At 40.8% G+C, this 22,220-nt stretch overlaps 2 protein-coding genes across 3 annotated transcripts; one reads left to right on the plus strand and one right to left on the minus strand.

The window, feature by feature from the left end:
- Positions 1-742: 742 nt before the first annotated feature.
- Positions 743-7,685, plus strand: FGA (fibrinogen alpha chain). Its single transcript, XM_010586109.1, has 6 exons — positions 743-822; positions 2,602-2,730; positions 3,805-3,988; positions 4,289-4,434; positions 5,381-6,461; positions 6,842-7,685. Exons 1-6 carry the CDS (start codon positions 772-774, stop codon positions 7,549-7,551), a joined length of 2,301 nt encoding a protein of 766 aa, XP_010584411.1. The 5' UTR covers positions 743-771; the 3' UTR covers positions 7,552-7,685.
- A 1,838-nt stretch (positions 7,686-9,523) lies between these two features.
- FGB (fibrinogen beta chain) lies at positions 9,524-17,016 on the minus strand. Of its 2 annotated transcripts, XM_010586110.1 has the most exons (9): positions 16,939-17,016; positions 15,619-15,623; positions 15,207-15,438; positions 13,738-13,921; positions 12,920-13,147; positions 12,191-12,304; positions 11,508-11,630; positions 11,035-11,320; positions 9,524-10,129 (listed from the first exon to the last, which is right to left on the minus strand). In XM_010586110.1, the coding sequence occupies exons 1-9, from the start codon at positions 17,014-17,016 to the stop codon at positions 9,901-9,903; spliced, it is 1,479 nt and encodes a 492-aa protein (XP_010584412.1). In that variant the 3' UTR covers positions 9,524-9,900. The 2 variants fall into 2 exon arrangements, with proteins under 2 accessions (XP_010584412.1, XP_010584413.1); XM_010586111.1 differs by lacking the exon at positions 15,619-15,623 and having other exon boundaries at positions 15,207-15,410; positions 16,942-17,016.
- Between the last annotated feature and the right edge of the window lie 5,204 nt (positions 17,017-22,220).

Genomic DNA, 22,220 nt, shown 5'->3' on the forward strand with positions numbered 1-22,220 from the left:
CAGAGCAGCAGCACATTATCATTGTCACACACAAACCATACACATTATACAAACATTTAAGGAGACATGACTCCTTAGGAAGATTTAATTATGCTTAACGTCTGTTCTGGGACATTTTCAAGTACCACTCTACTGTGCTTTTCATAAATATGTGTTCATTTCAAACAAATCCTACCTGATAAAAAAATATAATATACCATTTGTGTAATAGACAGTGTAATGTTAAACACATCATGGATTATACAAATACCAGTAAGGTCCAGCTGTAAAAACTGATGTAAACTGGGCTCTGCACTCCTCAGGAATTAATTTTGGTTGACGACCACATGGTCACAGATAGACTGTATCAACCTTTCTTAGACTAGTACTTGCTTTCAAATATCCACTCTTTGATTATGCTAGCTAAATGCTCATTGCACAGAGTGTGTGTCTTCCAGCAGGTAGGCATTGCTGGATCCCGCTAGGTCCTGAATACGTCTTAGCTGAACATCCGGTTACGAGAAACTAAGCTGTAGACAGATTTTTTTTCCTGGAATACATGGCGTTGCCTGCATGTTGGTGTTGTACAAACTTATCTGGAGCAAATAACATCAGTAACTTGTGCAAGAGGCCTTAAGTAATCACCTAAAGGGGAGGGGGGCATTTGGCATGTTTTGTCTCCAAACAGAAAGGAGCATAATGATTAATCTCAGCTTTGCATTAAGGTTTAAATTGCACCAAAAGACTGGTGAAGACCATCCTTTCAGAGTTCTGCTCGCTCTTCTCCTGAAGATGGTATCAATGAGGATCCTCTGTGTGTTGCTGTGCCTCAACTTAGCCTGGGTATGAATTTGCTTACTTGATTCTTTTCATATCTTTTTTGAAGAGTAAGTATTTATTTAATGTTTATTCATTAGATATATACATTTTGGCTGTCACCTAGCTTGTAAAATTCAATGCACACACATATGCACAAGCTTACTGTAACCATTTCACTGCTGGACTTCCATCAGTATTCTTGAGTATCCAGCTCTCCAGTTTTGCTTAATTCAGTTTTGCTGAATCTGCCTAGCTTCAGGAGCAGCAAAGCATATACATTAACATGAATTCATAGATTCATAGGTGATGCTATAGGTCAGGAATTTTCAGGTTTATTAGGGTGAAGCCTACTCTGCTTTGGATGGTATTTCAGCAGGGTTTTCCACCTACAAATGACACACGATACTTTTATTGCAAAATATACATTAAAAAACAAGGATTCCTGTGACAGCCACATCAGGTTAAACAAGAGCCAAGTAAGAATCGATTTTTAGATAAGGAAAGAGATAGACTTGATTTTCAAGTATGCTAATATAACCTTGATGTTTTGTCATTGAGGTCTCAGGCCATAATCTTATGTTAGATTCTTTACGTTTCTTTTTGTGACTGTTTTTTGAAGAATGTGCATATTTTAACAAATGGCAGAAATTACAGGAAGCAGATGGGACAAAACAGAAGCAGCTGTATTTGAGCTGTCAATGCTGAAAGGGCACAGACCACCTAAAAGTAAAGTTTTTATTTGTAACTTTTAAGCGGCACTTGGGCTGGATCCTCAGGATGAATCAAACCAGCGTGAATCTGCTGATTTTAATAATGACATTCCAGCTCCCCAGGGCTAAGGTTCTGGCCCTGGAGGCTAGAATTAGGAAAACTTTCTCTGATGCAGAATCAATCATTACTCATCATAATAATTAATCATTAATATTTTCAAGCATTAATATTTTCAAGCATTAATTATGCTGCTTGAAAAGAACATAAGGTGTGCAGAGGAATCCAGTCAGACCTAATTACATCTCAAGCCCTAAAACAGGGCTTTCTTTTATGAAAAAGAATTATTTTCCACTCCTTTACTGAGCAGTAACACAGTAGGAATTCTTACAGTGTTTTGGCTTAGAATTAGCTTGTATATATGCACTTTTTCTTCTCAGGTTTGAAGAAAATCTCTGTATATTTATTTCTTTTCTTTCATTAGCACAGTGGAGTCCATCCATTACTGGCATTATTATTTTTATTACAATATTATTAGCTTTCTTGCTCTTTATGCCAGGCAAAACAGTGCTACAAGCTTACAGTTAGCAACTGTGATTAAAATCAGAAACACTAATGGGAAAACTCTGTTCATATCTATCTTTAAGCCAGTTTTGTGTAGACTGAAGGTGGTAGAATGAAAATAGAAATTTAGAAATACTGCAGCAAATGGAAGTAGAACATAGGATTTTTTACGTATTTGCTTTAACTTAACCAGTTTCAATCTAATTGCAAGTTAATTTTACGTTTACACACAGAACACAAGATTTCTGTGGAATGATATTATCATAATATATCCTGAGCATCACTACACAGCAGCATTAATTTTAAGAGATGAAAAGCTTTATTCTGACAAAAACCCCAAAATCGTATCTTACAAGAAATGTTCAGGAGTAAAATCCTTGCACTGTTCAGTGTGATGCTTTCCAGATGGCTGTAATTGCCACACGTCAGCTATGCCACTGTGTGTTTGAGGACGTCAGCATTATGTTTCCATTCTCTTGGCAGCTACTTAGTTAATCTCAGTTTTGCTTTCCCCCCTTTTTCTCCCGGCAGGCACAATCCGGAGACAGTACCTTTGAAAAGGAGGGTGCAGGAGTGCGTGGTCCCAGGATTATGGAGCACATGTCCCAGTCCACCTGCCAGTATGAGAAGAACTGGCCCATCTGTGCAGACGATGACTGGGTGAGCAATGAGCTCTGGGGGCAAAAGCGGGGCCCATCAGGAGGGTGCTCACGGACCTCAGCTGGACCACTTCGATGGGTGCCATGCAGCCAGCATGTGGTTGGGCTTTAGGTCTGAGGGAGGACAGGTAATGCTTCACATTGGGGCAGCCTGCAGAGATCTCCTGTTGGAAAGAAAGAAAGAAAAAAATGAGGAGAAAGAAAGAGGGAAAAGAGAATTTTGCAGGGGTGCACACTCAGAAGAGAAAGTAAGTCTGGAAAAGAAAAATGAAATAAAAGAAGACTATTCCTAGAAAAAAAATAAGAAGTATTTCTCTTCAGAATTTTGGTATTGCCACTTTTGGAGTTGGTAAGAGAAAGGCACAGGAAAGAAAGATGTGTGACAAAGAAAAGAAATAGCTAGAAGTAACTTACACGTCACTAGTTATTTTTTAGGAAGTCAGGTGACAAAATGTTCAGTAGAAGTTTCATAATGATTGACTGGATGTCTTTGTGTATAAACTGTTAATTTGTCTCTCTCTTGCCTCTTGCTTCTCAGCCCATCTCTACGCTACACTTATTTGAGGAAATCTTGGCAAAGAGCTTTAGTCTGTAAGAACATTAAGCTTTTCTGAGGAAAATTTTGTTTAAATAAGTTGGCTTGTAACATCCTTGTTCAAACTGGACAACAGACTTCTCCTTACAGCAGCCCTTTGGGAAATGCATATATATATATATGCCTTATTTCACCCCTGACAAACAGAGGAGAAGGAAAACTAAGGGTTTACTTGTTCCTCGCTCCCTCCGGCCCTGGCAGGTTTCTGAGGATGCGCTTCACTGATTCCATCACACCAGTGCTAAGGGCATAGGAGGTAAAGGATCAGCCTCCAGGTGGCTTGCTCTAAGTCACACAAGTCCTTGGCAAAGTTGTTGGATGAATAGGACAGGACATCTGAAGACAACTTGTAGAATCTTGCCGTAATTTTTCTTTTAATGTGTTTTCAGTGTTGGCCAAAACTCTGCAACTGTAATGTTAAAAAAAGGTTTACTTCTGAAGTAACACGATAACACAATTATTTCCCTCTTCCAATTTTAGGGTACAAAATGTCCATCAGGCTGCAGAATGCAAGGACTGATTGATGAAACGGACCAGGATTATAGTCACAGAATAGACAAAATCAAGAAGCTGCTCGCAGAAAATCAAAACAACTATAAAAGATCCAATCGGATAATTGTGGAAACCATAGATACGCTAAAACCAAGCCTAGACAATGCTCAGCGTGAGTATCTTGCACCCAGTTTTATTATCCATTGCTGAATTATTATTTTTTTTGTGTGCATAAGCAATATATAGTGAAAAGGTATGCTGCACTGGACCTTATTCTCAAGAGCCAGAATAAACATAGTAATACAAGACTCTTAACTGCTAACTAGTAGAAACTACTGTAATTTTTACCTGCTTAGTACTATGAGAAATATGTTCTTAACTGCATGTTTTAATTACACATTCTAAAATATGCTATTCTTTTAGGAAAGAAAATCATATGTGCATAGCTTACTGTGAGGCATTTTTGTTTCAGAGCTTGATGACACTTACAGTCACGTGTCAGGAGAACTGAGGCGGAGAATTGTGACATTAAAGCAAAGAGTTGTCACTCAAGTAAACAGGATTAAAGCTCTGCAGAGCAGCATCCGGGAACAGGTGGTGGAGATGAAGCGCTTGGAGGTAGGTAGCTGCTACGTTGATTTCCATTCTTTCCAGGGCTTAACTACAGAAAGAGGGTCTATCCCTTCTACTCTGCATGGCGAGCAGTGCTCCCTCTGGAAGAAAATGTGATGCAATTCTCACAGGATCTGACTTCCTGGGGCAAATCCCCAAATGAGTTCCTTTCTGTGCAGCTTAGTTTTCTTCCTCTGCTGTGTGGGAACCAGTGTGAGCTCAGGAGGACTCCTGGTCCCATCTGCCCCTTCTGCTCTCAGACAGGCAGCAAGGATGTTATATCTGCTGATAACTGGCTCTGAATGAGGCGTTTCTCCTCCTGTAAGGAGTTGCTGAGCAGCTAGGATGAGGGGAATGTGCTCTGTCCTCCCCCAGTGATGCCACTGCTGCCCACAGCCAGTGCTGGCATTAAAGCCCGTGTTCCCAGGTTGCAGCCAATTCTTCTGATGGTAATGCAAGGAAAAGTCCTGGCACAAACAGCGGGTTTTCTCAAAAGCCCATTTTGATCCCCAGATCAGAGATCTGGCTTTTGGATCACTTTGGAAAACAGTGGTAACCCCAGGATGGCAGGGCCATGAAAGGCTCTGGGACAAGTCCAGCGTCCTCCCTTTTCCTTGGAGGACTCGTTTCTGCCCTGGTCCCCAGGGAGCATGCCCAGCTCAGCAGCACTCCCTCCAAACCCAGAAAGACACCCCTGTGCCCTGAGAACAAAGGGAGCAGAGATTGGGAACGTACTACAACGTACTTCTCCATGGAGCTCATGTGCACTGTGCTATTGCACGTGTCGTATTTACAGTGGAGATAGATAGATAAACACAAGGATGATTTCAAAACTGAGCTTTGGAAAAGCACCAGGGCAGCCCCCACCTTTCCCCAGTCCAGTTAAAGGATACACTTGCTTGAGAAAGTCAGGAAAACTCCCTAACTAAATTATTTCTCTCTGTTTATGTAGGTGGACATTGATATTAAGATACGAGCCTGCAAAGGAACCTGTGCTAGAAGTTTTGATTACCAGGTGGACAACGAAAGCTACGACAACATCCAGAAGCAGCTTACCCAAGCTAACTCCATCAACTTGCACCCAGAGCTTCAAACAACCACCTTGAGCACACTGAAAATGAGGCCACTTAAGGACTCGAATGTTCCTGAGCATTTTAAGCATAAGCCCCAGCCAGAAATGCAAGCTCTGAACATAATTAATAACATCAGGCAGATGCAAGCAGTATTAGAAAGGCCAGAAACAGACACAAACCCCTCCCGAGGTGACGGCTTGTATCACATGGTAGAATCGAGGGGGGATGGATCTTCACACACCACCAAGTTAGTTACTCCTACTCATGGGAGAGAAACCCTTAATCTGGGAGACAAAACCTCCTCCATTGTTCGTAGATGCACCAAAACTACCACCACAAGACTTGTCACTGGCCCTGATGGCCCTAGAGAAGAAGTAGTTGAAAAAATGGTTTCTTCCGATGGCTCAGACTGCTCCTATTTACAAGGAGCAGGAAATCCTGGAGGGGAAGGGAGCATACACCATGTTGGTGGGACAGACAGATTCCACAGGCTAGAGGGCTTATTCCCTGAGCTAGAGTCAATTTTTACCCCTGGCTCTCCACCCACTTCTAGTAAGCACTTTAGTGGATCTAGCAGCATTTCAACTAGCAGACATGTAAGTGGCACAGGCAGTAGCCACTTAGGTACTGGAATACCCAGTCATTCAGGAGCTTACGGGGGGAAAGGCAAATTTACAGACTTAGGAGAGGATGAAGAAGATGACTTTGGAGGACTTCACCTTCAGCCATCTGGATTCCCATCTGGCGGTGCAGGTCACTCCAAGACTGTAGTGAGCAGCACCTCTTCTAGTTTCAACAAGGGAGGCTCCACTTTTGAAACTAAATCACTAAAGACCCGTGAAATAACTGAGCAGCTAGGTGGGATGCAACATGATCAGAGTGCAGAGGATACCCCAGACATTCGTGCACGCAGCTTCAGACCGTCAGGAAGGAAGCAAAATACAGCCAGCACTGGGAAAGGTACAAAGGCCTCACGGAAATAGTTACTGAGGTAGTGGAGCCAAACCCCATCCCTAACCAAACTGACACATTGGTTTTAGATACTGCAGTACAACAGTGTGATGATAAAATGCAAGTAATGTGTCTGTTTGTTGCCACCTTGGAAACAAAAAGGAAAATATTTCATTAATACTCGGGTATTACACAGAAAATTCACAATTTAAGAAGTATGTAAAGTTTTCTTTTCTGAATTCTTTTTAACATTGCCTGTCACTATACCTAGTGTAGTCCAAGACATGTTTAACAATTTTCCTCAGAGCTATTGGTACTTGGATTCCTCTGAACCTTTTATTAAATTTTACTGATAACTCCTGTCAAACCAGATCAACTTTTTTTTTTAGACTGTGATGATATCCGCCAGAAACACACTTTTGGTGCCAAAAGTGGCATTTACAAAATCAAGCCAGCGGGATCCAATAAGGTTTTGTCAGTTTATTGCGACCAAGAGACCACTTTGGGAGGATGGCTATTGATCCAACAGAGAATGGATGGATCAGTGAATTTTAACCGGACCTGGCAAGACTACAAGAGAGGTTTCGGCAGCGTGGATGGCAGAGGGCGAGGAGAGTTCTGGCTGGGCAATGAAAACATACACTTGCTGACTCAGAATGACACTCTCCTTCGGGTAGAGTTAGAGGACTGGGATGGAAATGCTGTGTATGCAGAGTATATCCTACAGGTAGGGTCTGAAGCAGAAGGGTATGCCCTTGCAGTGTCCTCCTACGAGGGGACAGCCGGGGACGCGCTGATCGCCGGCTGGCTGGAAGAGGGCACCGAATACACGTCCCATGCCCAGATGCAGTTCAGCACCTTCGACCGGGACCAGGACCGCTGGGAGGAGAGCTGCGCAGAGATGTACGGGGGTGGCTGGTGGTACAACAGCTGCCAGGCGGCCAACCTCAATGGCATTTACTACCTGGGGGGCCACTACGACCCCAGGTACAATGTTCCTTATGAGATCGAAAACGGCGTGGTCTGGCTGCCATTTAGAGCCTCTGACTATTCCCTCAAAATTGTTAGAATGAAAATCAGGCCCATAGAAACCCTGTAGAAAGACAGGCTTTTAATGATGTATGACTACAAGTTGAAAAGATTCTTTTTCATATATATGTGCATGATGTACCTCTACTCTGTGAATTTGAAGGCAACTGGGCACATCTGTGGCTTCAAAAATAAACACTGATTAATCATCAACAAAATAGTTCTTCCATCTGATTTATAACTGACAAACCTTTTCAAGACAATATTGATTTTAAAACCCTTTTTATATAAACTTTGTCTATGTCTTTGACTATGTCTTTGTCTGTCTATGTCTTTGGCAGCTCACACCTTGACTGCAGATAAAAATATTTATAATTTGAATTATTTACTTTGCTTAAGAGTGTTAAAGAAGTAAAAAAATTTAGAAGTATGTTGACCACAAACTCCTGCCTCCACTAACATGACCCGTGAAAGTCTGACTGAGTTCGACAGTCATGCTTCTGGGCCATCTCCTCTCGTTTCCATTTCGAGGGGAGCACAACAGCGGTGGGAGTCAGTTCTCAGGCAGAGCCACGGGTGGTTTGGGTTCTCACTTTTGCCACATACCTAACATGGAGTACACTTTGAAAAATGATGCATGCATTTTAGGACTTACTTTTAAGGATCTCCTAAGTTTTGATTTTATAAATATGGAGGTAGGCCTTCCTTCCCATTAATGAATCTAGGTAGTTTACCATGCATACTGTAGCTTCAAAATAAGACAGTTCATGTAAACTCGGCAAAATACAACTCCCAAAACAGGCTATTATTTTCTAGTGACCACTAAAAGGTTATGATTGTAACCAGTTCAAGCAAGATGAGGAGCACCTGGATGGCTATAGTATATATTGACTTGGTTTAGAGTGTTTCTCAGCACATGTGTCAAGCAAGGATTCTCCTACAGATAAGGGGTTTAAATCAGGAACTTGCTGACAGTGTGTGGTAAGAATTTTTTAGCAAAAAGCTGGCTGCATGGAAAAACAGTTATATTGGTTACACAATTACACAAGAACATGCTGTATTTACCTTTATACCTTATGACATAAAATTACACAAGTATTTACTCTGTTTAATATTTCTGTGCTTCCATTGAGAAACAAGCATGAGCAAACTTCCTTGCCTCCAATCTCACTGGCCAGCTTGTTTCATACCATTTAACAATATCATCAAATACTGGCAAAGCAGCTCACTTTTAGCCTTTTTTCAGTGTTTCTCAAACACAGCCACTGTCTCACCTTTTTGGAGAGTTTGCTGAAGAGCAAAGACACTTTTACAGCCATGTGCGGAGAAGCGTCTGCTTTTGGAAAAGGGGCTTCTGCTTTATGCCTTGTGGTTTTGTTCCCTAGCCTCAGTGGAAGCCTGTCTGTGGGGATGCTGAACATTTGCGCTCATGTAGTGAGATGCTGTCATGATGTTTCCTCCTTGTCCCTCGGGGCTCCACAGATTAGATCAACACAAGAGGTTTCAGATGGGATCCATCTACCACTAGTGATTCGGCTCCCTTCCTTTGTGGAGGAAGGCAGTTGCCTCTGAGAGATGTCTGATCCTGCCTACCAGGGTTGGGAGGTCCTGTCTTTGGGACAACCTCTGTTCCTGGCTACAGAGGGAGCCTAGACCACTGGCTTTGATGAAATACCCAACCTCCACCTACCCTATGATTGGAGTCACTAATTGCTCTAGTCCCACAATAGGTCTTCTAATACTGTATTTTATTCTATGATACAAGGATGTGGGATGGTGGAAGGGATATTAAGAGGCACAGTAATGTGAGCCAGGTCCCAGGAAAGGGCATATTTTATCCAGCATACAGGATTTTGAACTAAGTGACTGGTGACGGTGACCTACCCATTTTTTAGATAGTATCTTTTCACTTTATTTCTTCTCAACTTGTTACACAGGTGATTACCGTTACCCTTATATAATATAAAAGAAAACTATTTAGCGGAACATGTTTGCTTCTCTGGCGATAATGCATAAATACTTAGGAATCATGTGAAGAAAACTTTAGTTTTAAGGCTTTATTTAATTTTTAGAAAACATTTTAAAATAATCCTCTCCCTCCCCCTTCAAATGTGGTATAGAAGTCCTTTGTAGAAGAGTGAAACAAGTTGGGTTTGGGGTTTTTTTATCAGTGTTATTCTATACTAGTTACTTCTGTCTTGTGAACAAATGAAAAATGGAACAAAATACACTTGTGAGTTATTTTCATCAGTCAGATTTTGATTTACAGTTGACATAGCTTTTCACTTTAGGTCATAATATTCTCATACATACATATTTGGTTCTCATATGAAAAGAAAAGCCTGAATACCGTGGCTAAAAAGATAACCATGCACAAATATTAAAAGAAAATCCCTGATTCTGTACATTTTGCTAATGGTTACTGTGGAAAGTATGGCCTGATTTTCATGCTCATCTTCTTCATTGAATACCATGACCCTTTCCAGTTCATCCATACAACACCATCATCTGTGCCATGCTTTGCCATATCCCAGCTGTAGCTCCCTCCCCAATAGTATCTGCCATTGGGGTTGGCTGAGTGGCAGCGGTTGTACCACCATCCACCACCATCTTCTTTGGAGCACTGTTTTCTTGGATCTGTAGTTAACCTGATGAGGGAAAACAAAAGTGTTGAGAGTGACAGATGAACTGTAAGCAAAAAGATCAACAGAGTGCATACACCTGCCTCTGTACTGAAATTTTCAAACCATAATAAACATTTAAAATCCTCTCTGCACTTTCTGTAAAAGATTGACCGTCACAAGTGTGTGCTACACAGTACACTTGGAAGGTGAAGCAGCTAAGAAAAACAAGTCAAATTTTAGCTGCCGCTCTTTGGCAATATCATTTTAGTTTGCTGATTGACAACTACAATTACTTGCAGTTCATAATGATAATTGCATTATCAATGCAATTTAAAGGTATAAAACAATGAGAAATATATGTCTTCCCGAATCTAAACAATTCCTTTATTCATGAATATGTAATCAGGTATTAAGATAAAGACATAGCCCATAGCTTAGAGATACAGTGCTAAGTTATGTACTTTACAACTGAGCTCCTGTCTTCTGAGTAGACAGAACTTTGTTTTTTAAATAGGACATGCTACCTGTCTTTCCTCAGGACCCATTATGTGTTACTGGAGTGAGTACCAATATTCCTACTTAAGCAAGACAGTGTCCTCAGCACTGCCACCATCAGTCTCTGACAATGAATATATTACATCCAGATTTGCTGATTTGTCTATGGTAATGTCATTCATGGAATCAATAAAATTCAGTGTGCTTACTTCTTACTTGGTTGTGGAGCAGCACTAACCTAATATATAGTTTTACCTGCCCTTGGCTACACCAAAAGAACTGCATGGACATTTGGCTGGTAACTTGCAGGGATAAAACATATTTTAAGAAACTACAAAATGCTGTGAAAACTAACAGCAAATTAGAGCAATATTCTATATTCCGCTCCATTTTAAGCTCTATTTTTATTTTAAATGTCTAATGCAAGTACATACCATCCATCATTGTCTCTGTCATAAGTACTGAAGAACATGCCGTTGTGAATTGTCATTGTCCTGTTTTCTCCATGCACCTGTGAAGCTCCTTCCATTAGTGCGTTGCCTGCATTGCCTCTGTAGTTACTAACTGAAAGTTGATACTTGTTTCCTTCATTCTGTACTGTGAAACCTCCATAACGAGCTGATACTTTATCGCCATTCCAGTCCTCCATTTCAATTAGAACTTCAGTGGGCCCTATTTTGGTAAGCTGGCTGATCTTGTCATTTCCAAGCCAATATTCACCTGAGGAGCAACAAGCGAGAGCTCTGTGAAATAGACTTCACAATATATTTCAGGGCAACTTTATGATTTGCCTATAGGTCTGCCCATGTGGATTAGTTAATTTTAAAAAAAATCAAAGAGCTTCAAGAAATATGATAAAACAGTTTCAGTGAGAAGAGCAATTTGTGTTTCATGCTCGGTGTTTTACCTGGTGTATCACAGTAGTTCTTCCCTCCACTCTTTGCAACATTTCCAAATCCTTTTTTATATTGATCCCATGCTCTTCCAAAATTAACACTGCCGTCCTGGCGGTTCTGAATCAAAGTCCAGCCTACAGGAGTGACAGTATTTAGATTAAATTGCCATCAAGAAAGGAGCATGAAACATTAAGATACAGCCCTTTTGTCTTCATCTCAAGAGAAGCGGAGCATATGGCTTCCTTGCTGCACATCTGAGTTTTCACTGCTTACAAGCTCAGCCTTGCCATTTTTACTCATGCTTAAGTAGCACCTTCCTTCATAAGGAAAGGTGGAAAAGCAAAACTTGAGGGACTGCCCTGGTCTTTTGTCTAGTGCATAGTAGCAGGGTAAGAAATGAGCCAGGCCGTCCTTGTCTGCCCACCTATACATTGTCCATTCTAGTCATAGTAAGATAGTTTTTTATTTACCAACCCTACCCCAGCAATTTATTTCCAGTTTCATTATAGAATTATCCTACTGTGCAACTGAAGATGACCAACAAGACTTTTCTGAATGAGTCAATCAGACTTAATTCTGGAGTAATTACAAAAGGTATAACTCCATATTAGTTTGTATAAAATGCAAATTACTAATACGATTTTTTTGTAGCATCCATATTAATATTTTAGCAACATAGTTATTTCACACTAACCTCCATTCTCTGTTTCCATGTCACAGTATACCCTGTATGGTTTGACGAAAGGATCTGGCTGGATGAGGTACATTTCAGATACCTCGCCTCCCTTTCTGATAATATCCTCACATTCTGCAAGAATAAAGCAGAGAGTCTGTTACTGAAAGAGCTGTGAACTTATTCAACAATCTTCATATCCTTTGGTTTGCTGATTATAAGGCAACAATTTTAAATATATATATAATTCTACTTTCATTTTGATTTCTGTGATACATTGTGTGAAAGAATCAGGGAAGAAAAACCAGTACACCTGCATTGTTCTACTTTTCCAAATAGGAATTTCTAAAAGTTCAAACTTAGTGATGGAAAACTGTATATTTCCCAATGACTTTTTGAACTAGACAAGCTTGTGAAAGAAGAACGTTTCTTGACTGAAAAAATCAAGGGTACAACTATGATAGTCACAAATGTATCACCTTCACCTTACAAAGACCTTGAAGCATGTATTTCTTTAAAATGCTACTAGCCACTAATGAAGACTGATACCGGGTAAGAGGATCTTTGGTCTGGCCAGTACAGGCATCCAGAAAGGATTTTTTTCATTTAGGATCACTTTCCATCTTTTCTGCTAACCTAATCAATGACACAGGGCTTCAGAGGCACATTCAAACCAATTGAATAATGCATCTATCAATTTGCACAGTGATATAAATGGGAGAAGCGATGTCATTATAGTTGGATGAGTACCTTTGCCTGAAACCACTGGAATATTACAGGAAACAACACATGGGGAACGGCAGTAGTCCACCTGGGTTGCAATGGCATTTTCCAGTTTTTGTATCTTTTTGTGTAAAGAATCCACAACTGCACGAAGGACCCTGAGGCTAGATGGGATGTTATTGTCCAGATTATCCTTTATATAATTATAATGCAATTCCACCTCTGTGTTGTACTGAGAAAGTATATCATCATTGTCTGGAAGAGCAAAGAGATGAAAAGCAGATTAGTTTTCAACACATTTTCCAGTTATGAAATAATGAAGAGCAATCTGTAAGCACAATTTGAGAAGTCACTTCTTCCCTTAGCAGGGAGGAAGGATAGGCATTTCTTTTGCTTACTTCTCCACAATGTGCAAAAACTATGCAGAGACCACTCAGTAAAGTGGTACACTTGTATTGTTATTTCTTTGCTAGCTAGTAGATTTATCAGTGGTGCTGTATTCTGCAAAGTACCATAATTAGCTTCTTTCCAGGAAGCCATGGTGCCAAGCCAGGATCTGGGCATAAAGGGATTGGATGGACATAGGAAAGCAGGTAAGGGGGGAATACATGACCCTTACATTTAGGGGCCTGATACGAAACTTGCCGTAGTATGAGATCCATTCCTTTGCCTTTCTCAAAGGATTTTTTTTTAAGATTTAAGAGGAGACGGTCATGGAACCCTACTTTGCTAGATACTCCACTGTATTTTTTATTTTTTTTAAGAAGTCCCATTAACAAGTAACAGTAGCAATGCCAACAGAACTGCAATACTGTTTACACTAGTAATTCATAGAAATAGCATACCTTTTCTTTGTTTTTGCCTGTTTATCAATTTATTATCTAGAACAGTCACATATTCATAGAAAGTTGTAGAGGTTTCAGACAGTTTGCTCACTTTGTCCTTTAGATCACGAACAACTGGTTTCACATTTTTTTCCTGTTTTACCAGTGTAGTTTGCAGCTCACATCCAGTTGGACACAGCACTCCCTTAAAAAAAAAAAAAAAACCAACCAAAAAGGGCTGTGAATAAATGCCAAGATAAAAAGTTTCTAATCCCATCAATGAATGATTATACCTTTGAACCCATTGAATAGTTAGTAATGTGAGACCAGGTATTTAAGCATCTGGATGAGGACTCAAGACATTCAACTTCTACAAAGAAGCTGCAGTCTGAAGGTCAGGAAGGAGCCCTGAGTCCCTCAGGAGGACTTTTTTGTTGAAACTCTTGGGAAAAGCCGTCCCTCTTCACACTTTTTTAGTCCACTATCTGCTTTTCACTTTTCTGCACTGTTAAATGTTCAAGGTGTTAAGCCACCTGAACTACGATTAAAGCCTGTCAGGAACTACCTGGTGCCTGTGCATATTTATCTCTACCCCCTTCCTCTTTCACTCGCCTCAGAGAATCAACCATGTTCTCTACACCTTGTTATATATATATCTCTCGTGAAATGGCCATACCGTTCATTAAAAAATTATCATCTCAAGAAGCTGAGCACTATTGCTTCTGCAACAAGCACTGCACTGTAAAGGACAGCAGTGTTTTAAAAAGAGGTGGAAAATTCTTCAGTCCCATGAGAACCAAAATACCCAGTCAGAAGTGGGACTCTACCACAACCATGTATTCATTAAGCTTTAACAGACTTCAGTTGTTGGAAACCTCCACACTCAAATTTGCTCTCAGATACTAAGATGCCTCACAGCACTGTTACAGCTTGCATTTTCTGGCAGAAAGCACAGCAGGGACAGCGCGACAGACTACTGCAAGGCAGCGAGGAGTATGCTAGATCTCAGCATGCTTGCATGCTCTTCCGTAAGAGCTGGGGCAGTGATTGAGGGTAGACTATAATTATGGTTTGAAACAAATTTTAAGAAATACCCGGGAAGTTATTTTTTTTCATCCCCAGGGTTCCTTGAGATTATCTGAAATTCAAGCCAGCGCTTCTGCAGAGCTTTTTTCTGTCCTTCTTAATAGTTACCTATGCAAAGCCACATGGAAAGCGCAGGCTAACCCACAGATACTTCCTTTCCTCATTTGGGGTTCAAATCTCATCTCCCCACCTTCGCCGCAGGCTGTCTGACTCTGTGAGTAATCCCATGGACCCTGTGGCATCACTGTGCTGAATGCAGTCCTCCCAAATTCGAGAAAAACGAAGCAAAGCTGGGCTGCTTTAAATGAATGACCGTCTCTTATTTGGTGAAGAAAACTCCATGCTGGGTGCACTAGAAGGACAGGACAGTCTGTTATCAGCTGCCTCAACAGGCAGACACCTACCAGCTCCTCCAGAGGATGCTTGCAGCCACCAGCGTCGGGGTAGACGATAGGTTCTTTCTTCTCCCCTGGCTTCACCCGCTTTGGGGGCCGGGGCTGGTATCCCGTTCCGCTGATGGGAGGTGCCACGGGTCGGAGCGTGGGGGCCGCTTCCCGCCTTTTGTCCAGGGGTCGGTGGCCTCGAACCCCCAGCTGAGGGCTCTCGTCCTGCAAAGCCAGGAGGAGAGGAAACTCCCTGAGTCTGGGACTGCTGTTGTAAAATGCGATGCACAGGGCGGAGGCATCTGTTCAGCAGTCTTTAGTATTTTGAACAGTGAGGAAAACCGCGGAATGGAATGAAAAAAGCAATAATGGAAATTTTACGCTGATGTTATGTAAAAGTCATTGCTATGCCCTCCCTTGTAAGACTAGTCACACTCCCTCCACCTACATATAGGCAAACTAAAAAGCCTTCAAACCAAAGCAAAACAATATTTCAATAGCTCATTCTGATGAAGGGACAAAGTTTATATAGTTCAGAGCCACTAAGCACCATGAAACTTGAAGTAGTAGGATACAAAAAAAAAAAAAAGTAATTGACATTCTTGGGGCTAAGAAGGATATTCAGCATCACGTTATCAGTGTCCCAATTTTTCACTGGGCTACAAGAAAATTTGTAAGGTTTCAGAAAATCAGGCCACAGTCAAATATATCATCGGGTCTCGGGCCACATGCCAGCTATTAACTGATGGAATTGGGAAAAGCATTCAATAACATCTCTCTCATCCCCACCTCTGCCAGAAATAGGGAAGTCTAAGAGGCTGAGCAAGGAAAACAGGCCTGGTCCCTAAGCACTTGTTGAAACTAGACCATTTGAATTAATAGTTGTCTGAACTACTGAATCAAAATCTTCGACCATCTCCAATCCCACTCAGACTTAGCTACAAATAACAAACATTTGTAAGGATCCAGGATCAGAGGCTTCAAGCAGTTTCAGAAGTAGGCAGCGTACAAATCACAAAATTGCTGAAAATTATTTAGCATAGTGGTGTTATCAGTAGTCAATGTACAAACACAAATACTTAGATTGTATAACAGAAAATCACCTCATTTCTGATTACCCTGACCTATGTCATTTTTGCAGGGATTTTCAAAATATAAAAAAAGGTACTGAGATTCTAAATTGTATTTCCCATTGAAATATTTTACCTAAAACTAAATCTAGGTTAAACTGTTATATTAGATTGATCTTTATTGCTTGCCTTTTTGTTCAAAAATTGTTACCTCTCCATTTCCAACATAAAGCTATATGAACTGGTAGTTAATTTGTTTTCAATGTCTACTGAATCCACAGAAAAGTTTTTACTGTTTTTGAGAGAGGACATGATTAATTACACATTTCTACTTCTTTGAACCTGATATTAACTGTCTATAACATTACTGCTAAATTAATATCCTTAAGTAAATTCAGCTAAATAATCTTACCACCAGGTGTTCTTCATTCCCTACAGAAAAAGAGGAAGAAAATATATCCAAACTCAGAAAATAACTATTATGCAGTTACATATACACGAAGAAATAATAGAAAGGTTATTTCTTTGAACAATTCAAGTGGAAAAAGAACATGCACTGGATCATTTTTTCCCACAGCTGCTAACTTAGCTAACTCACATAAGCTGTGTAAGTCAGGCATGCAATTAAAATGAAATTAATAATTTTTACTATTATTACTATTATTAATTATGATCAGTATTACAACCTCCTCATCATAGTCAGTAGCAGGCTGGGGTTGAACTGAGGAAACACAGAGCAGGAAGAGCAGGAGCAGTTTCATGGTGCTAGCTTGCTTGAGCCGCTCAGTGACCTTCTCCTATCAGCAGCTCTGACAGGGAGAGGTCCTCTCTGTTCCTATATATAAGCGGCAGCCCTCATTTCCCAGATGACTGACGGTGATAGGACCAACCCTTCTGAGCAATCACTGTATCTCTGTTAATATTCAACCTTTCTCTTCACTGTGTGCCTGAATACATTTGTTGTTGAGCAATTTCTCTGGACAGCTCTTATCTACGTGTCCCAGAGACCTCTGCTGATGCTGGGGTCAAATAGATATTTAAGTCCTTAAAAGTACCTCCTGCTCAGATTACACAAGACTACCATTTTCTCAAAAATCACAAGGCTTTTCAAGCAGCTGAAAAGTGAACATCTAAAGAAAAGAAACATCATCAGATGTCGCACTGTGACATCTTTTTTTCTCTCTGCTGAAAATTTGAATGTTTCAGAAATATGATATTAAATTAGAATTAAACTCACATCATATAGATGGCTACATTCTTCTAAATAGTTCTGATGGTGCCTGGATAGGTATGCAAGTCTTTGGGTCTCTTGAAGTACAAAGCAAGAAAGAGTATATTATGTTCATTAGATTAATAATTTTAAATGAAAACATTGTTTTGATCTAATTAAATATCAGATGAATATTGTAAGCATAAAACAATGCTATTCCATTACTTTAGCAATACGACATTGTGAATGACCTAAAATAATTAAATTTTACATATTAATTTGATGGTTTCCTTTTTTAATACAAAAAGTATACCTGTCAAACAGTATTTAAATATTTTTAATAATATTTTAAAAGAATATGCATGAAATTATTTGTAATCATAGTGGAATACTCAAACATGCTTTCTGATGCTTTATAGGAGTATGGTGTATCACTGTTCTCATATTAGCAGAGTTTTAACACTTCAGTGTCTTTATATCCTGTGATTTTCTTGTGCATTATAAATTATCATAATATAGTGAATTAAATAAAATGTGCCGAGTGAGAGCCAGCACTTTTCTGAAGTCATTCATATCGATGTCTGAAGACATGAAGAGATGTAAACCGTGGGCTGGGGTTCCTTTTCAAAGATCAACTTGACGGAGTGGGAGATTTTATGGTAAGCAAAGATGAGAACAGCTAAAATTGCTTGGTTTAGGCCTTTTTCCTGTATTCGTGCTGTTTTCAGAATTCTTGTAAACTATGGAGATTCCCGAAATATGAAAACTGTTTAACCTGACTGGTTTAATTATTACACAGCTTGGACCAAAATCAGCTATGGCTCAAGGAGCTCTAATTCCACTGAATTTGATCTCTTGCATGAGGACATCACCACACTACTATATTTGGAAGAGCACAAACTTCTCCCTACAGGCATTAAAGAAATCTGCCTAAGGCCAAAACTGACATCATTAACATGTTATTTCCACTTAAAGATGCTAGCCAAGATATTGTCACTGATTCTGGGCATCTCCCAACCATAAATGCAGTTTTCCCTCCATATACCTCTGAACGAAGTTCAGTCACCTTCATCTTACGTATAAGGAAGGGACATAGCAATTCTCAACCCTTGCCCAGGGCTTACGGGTAGCTCGTAGTATAGTGGAACTAAAACAAGGTCTTACTAGTCCTGAGCTAGAAACTTACTCTTAAATTATCCTGGCTAAGTTCAAACAAATCTTAATTAAATGTACGATATTTGCCCTAAATCCATTCTGAAACCATCACCATGTTCTGCAGTAATTTATGGTGCCCTTCTTCAGGCATTAAGTACTCTTCACCCCGCTGTGAAGAAGCGTGGCTGTGTCGGAGCAGAAGGTGTTGGGTACTGGATGATGGGGGTTGGCATGGGAGCCCCCACGCTTGCTGCAGAGTCCCAGCATGGGGAACCCCCAGGCTTCATCCGCCTTCAGATGGGATTTCCCCTTTGAAACTCAGCCTTGACCCTCCCAGCTCCAGTACTTTTCATTGGCTTCCCCAAGAGAGTTGGGTGGTCGTGTCTCCCTGGGGATTTACCATGAACAACACATGTACGTGATACTGCAGCGGGTTTGCAGCTTTGTGTCAAATGAGCAGATGGCCCGTGATGGGGATCGTGCCACTGCTCATCTGGTAAGTAGAGGCCTTGTCTACGCTGCAAAGGTTTTGCCTGGAGAGTTTTATCAGCAAAAACCAGTCCAAATCTGGAACCACATACAGAGCAATCTATACTGGCAAACATACACATGTATGGAAAACATTTCAGCAGCAGAACTTAATCTACGTTAGCATGCTGGTTATGAGATGTGATTTTTCTCTCTTGCTTGCAACCATTACAGTTAGGCTGACACTTTCTAAGGATTGAGTGAAGCCTTATGAACAACCAAAACCATGGCTTAAATTTCTTCTGAAAATTATATCAAGAGGCTTTCTTTTCAAAACAGGCCACCTAATCTTTTTTCCTTCATATTCCCTCCTCCAACTCGTATGGTTAATGAGAAGCTGTTCCTGGAGTTAACGTGGTAGCAATACCACAACACACCTGCTGTTAGGAACTGTAATAATACAACATGAACCTGATGGTGTTCCAGGACATCCCTTTGTACAGTATTTTTGTACTGAAAGGGCACTTACTGGCAGAGGCGTATGTGTATGTTTTTAAGAATGACTATTTGTTTGCGGCCCCTTGTGTTTGTTGTGCCGACATATCTGCCAGTGGTGCAACCCTCTTTACACAAACCCCCGTCGGGTGAGTCATAGTCCCTGGATCACGGCTCTTCAGAGCTGAATGTGCCCCCTGAGGTGGTCCTAGGGTGAGGGAACAGAACTTCTTGGGTCACAGTGAACTACAGTGTTTACTAAATTAAATTTAAAAAAAACAGTTGATTTAGAAATGTCCTTTTAAACAACTAGTGGTGTAATAGTGTCATACTATGAAAAGAATGCTGTAAACTTAAATGTTATCTCTGGTGAGACGAACATCCTCATTTCTTGTTTGTACCGGTAACATATATTACTTCAAAGGTTTCTCATAAATGAGAATTAATGTTATCTTCATGTTCTGAGGGCAAGCAAGTTCTTAAACATTAATGAGTGGGGCTGTTCACTTTGGCCTTAAAACTGCACTGAAAGCACGTGCAACTTACTAGTCACCTTCTTCTAAGTAGCAATTTATAAAAAATTGCATAGTTTGCTATTTGCAGAATTGCAGCTGTAGCTGGCATGGAAGAATACATCAAGCAGTTGCATATAACAACAACAAAAAAAAGAGTAAAGCGAATATCCTAATTAATATTGCTGTCATGATTTTTTGAAGTTCTGGGACTAAATTTCACCTTAGACTAAATCTTCTAAAAAAAATGAAATTATTAGATCAATTTGTCCTCTGATTTTCTAACGCATTACAAGGACACCAGGAAATAAGCTGAAATTATAGATTTCTGAGGGGAATGTTTACCTGTAAAAAAATGAGAACAACTACAGGGCCAGGGTGAAGGCTAATAATAATAGTAATAAACAGCACATAAGAGCGAAGCTTTCTTACAAAATATAAATGGAGAAATTTTTTTATTGGAGTGCTACAAGCATCTGTATTTCAAATTTGCTTTCCTTTAAAAAGGCAGTAAAAATAAGCCTGATTTCTTTCAACAGACAATAGAAAGGAAGCGACTGTATCATGATACTTTATATGTTGTCAGACATTAGCCCCTAAACCACTTCCACACATCAAATCCACCAGTCAGTCAACCACCCAGTCACAAGGCACACATTACTCTGTGTGTAAACTTAAAAAAAAAAAAAACAAAACCTGTTTGAAATCCCTTGCCCCCAGTATCTCCGTTTAAACCTCGTGTAACTTCAGTCTAACCTCACCAGCCCAGGAGGACACAACAGACTTGCCCTGTTTTCATACACTGCCCCATGGAGTTTGCACCCTAGGTTGCAATTTAAGCAAGGACAGACGATGCTCCTGCTCCTTGAGTTGCCGTGCTGACCTTACCCAGAGGCTCCAAAACCCAGCAGGAATCTCCAGCATCACCGGAGGAACTACTGAAATAGGTCCTCATGTTAAACATGAAACCTGGCTGACTTGGCTTGAAAGCGGGCTGGCAATGCTCCCTGCCATTGACGGCACAGGGTAATGGACATCTCTCCCCCACCTCTGCCCCAGACCAGGAACTGGGGATCGAAGCCACTTGGAGCACATTTCTAGCTATCACTGTATCTCAAATAACTAAATATAAACCACCAGTGCAGTCACCAGAAATGATCCATCAGCTCCAGAAAAGAGAAGAGATGGTCATTATGTCAAGCAGGCAATTCGCATGCCAGAAATAATCCCAAGCTAATGCCATCCTGTGGCTAATAAAGAGGACAGGTTTGAAGCAGCAGATGCTGCACTGGATTATTTTTAGCCCAAATCAGTTTGCAAACTGTTCACAGCTCAGGCACCCAGACAGACGCAGCAAGTGGCTGGTGGGGTGGTAAGGAAGAGCAACACGATGGTGGGACTGTAAAAGATGTGCTCACCAAATCCCCGCTTTAGGCTTGGGAGGACAAGACTTCCTGAATTTAAGAGCAGATGAGTATATGTGAAGAAAGTAGGTGCCTATTTGCTATTTGCACATATGCATTTGCTTATTCTGCTTATAAAGGCAAATGAAAAATCAGCTGCAGTATCAGGGTACGTTTGGAAAAGGAGTACAGCCTCTGCCCTCTTGCAACGTACACCTTGCCATGCGGTGCAGGGGTTGCCAGCTTGTTCACGCACAATTTCAGTCTCCATCAAAAGGTGGTCCTGTGGACGTAACCTAAAGATACTTTTTCCAGAAGACAGTTACCAGGTATAGCAGCTAGCATCCCACATCACCCTGTTTTCTTCTGTTTAGACATTGCATTTCGGTCCTGGGGACTACTTCCCCACATCCCCCTCATTTTGTGTGGTTCTCTGAACAGTCTTTATCCTTCAGAACTCACGAAGGAAACAGCACTTTTTAAGCTGTAGCTGTACGACCCAAAACAGTTGCAAAGGCCAAGGATTTCTACAAAATCGGTCCGACCAGAGCGTAGTCAGTCCGTCAGCGTGGGGGAACCATTGCAGAGATGTCACTTACTCCCTCAGCACTCTGGGGCCGGCTGAGGACACCACCAGCTGCCCTTCAGAAAGCAGAATATTGCGCTCTTCTGGTCGCTTCCCGTCACTGCAGCCCTCTCGCCGCGGGGGACGGTGCTTTTGG

This window comes from Haliaeetus leucocephalus, unplaced genomic scaffold (genome assembly GCF_000737465.1).
Source record: "Haliaeetus leucocephalus isolate CR32 unplaced genomic scaffold, Haliaeetus_leucocephalus-4.0 Scaffold140, whole genome shotgun sequence".
Lineage (NCBI taxonomy): Eukaryota > Metazoa > Chordata > Aves > Accipitriformes > Accipitridae > Haliaeetus > Haliaeetus leucocephalus.

Coding starts and splice junctions, on each gene's coding strand:
- FGA (XM_010586109.1), top strand. CDS start 772: ATGGTATCAATGAGGATCCTCTGTGTGTTGCTGTGCCTCAACTTAGCC. Junction 823..2,601: donor TGTGCCTCAACTTAGCCTGG/GTATGAATTTGC, acceptor TTCTCCCGGCAG/GCACAATCCGGAGACAGTAC. Junction 4,435..5,380: donor TGGAGATGAAGCGCTTGGAG/GTAGGTAGCTGC, acceptor CTGTTTATGTAG/GTGGACATTGATATTAAGAT.
- FGB (XM_010586110.1), bottom strand. CDS start 17,016: ATGAAACTGCTCCTGCTCTTCCTGCTCTGTGTTTCCTCAGTTCAACCC. Junction 11,631..12,190: donor CATGGAAACAGAGAATGGAG/GTTAGTGTGAAA, acceptor TCACTCCTGTAG/GCTGGACTTTGATTCAGAAC. Junction 11,321..11,507: donor GAACTACTGTGATACACCAG/GTAAAACACCGA, acceptor GTTGCTCCTCAG/GTGAATATTGGCTTGGAAAT.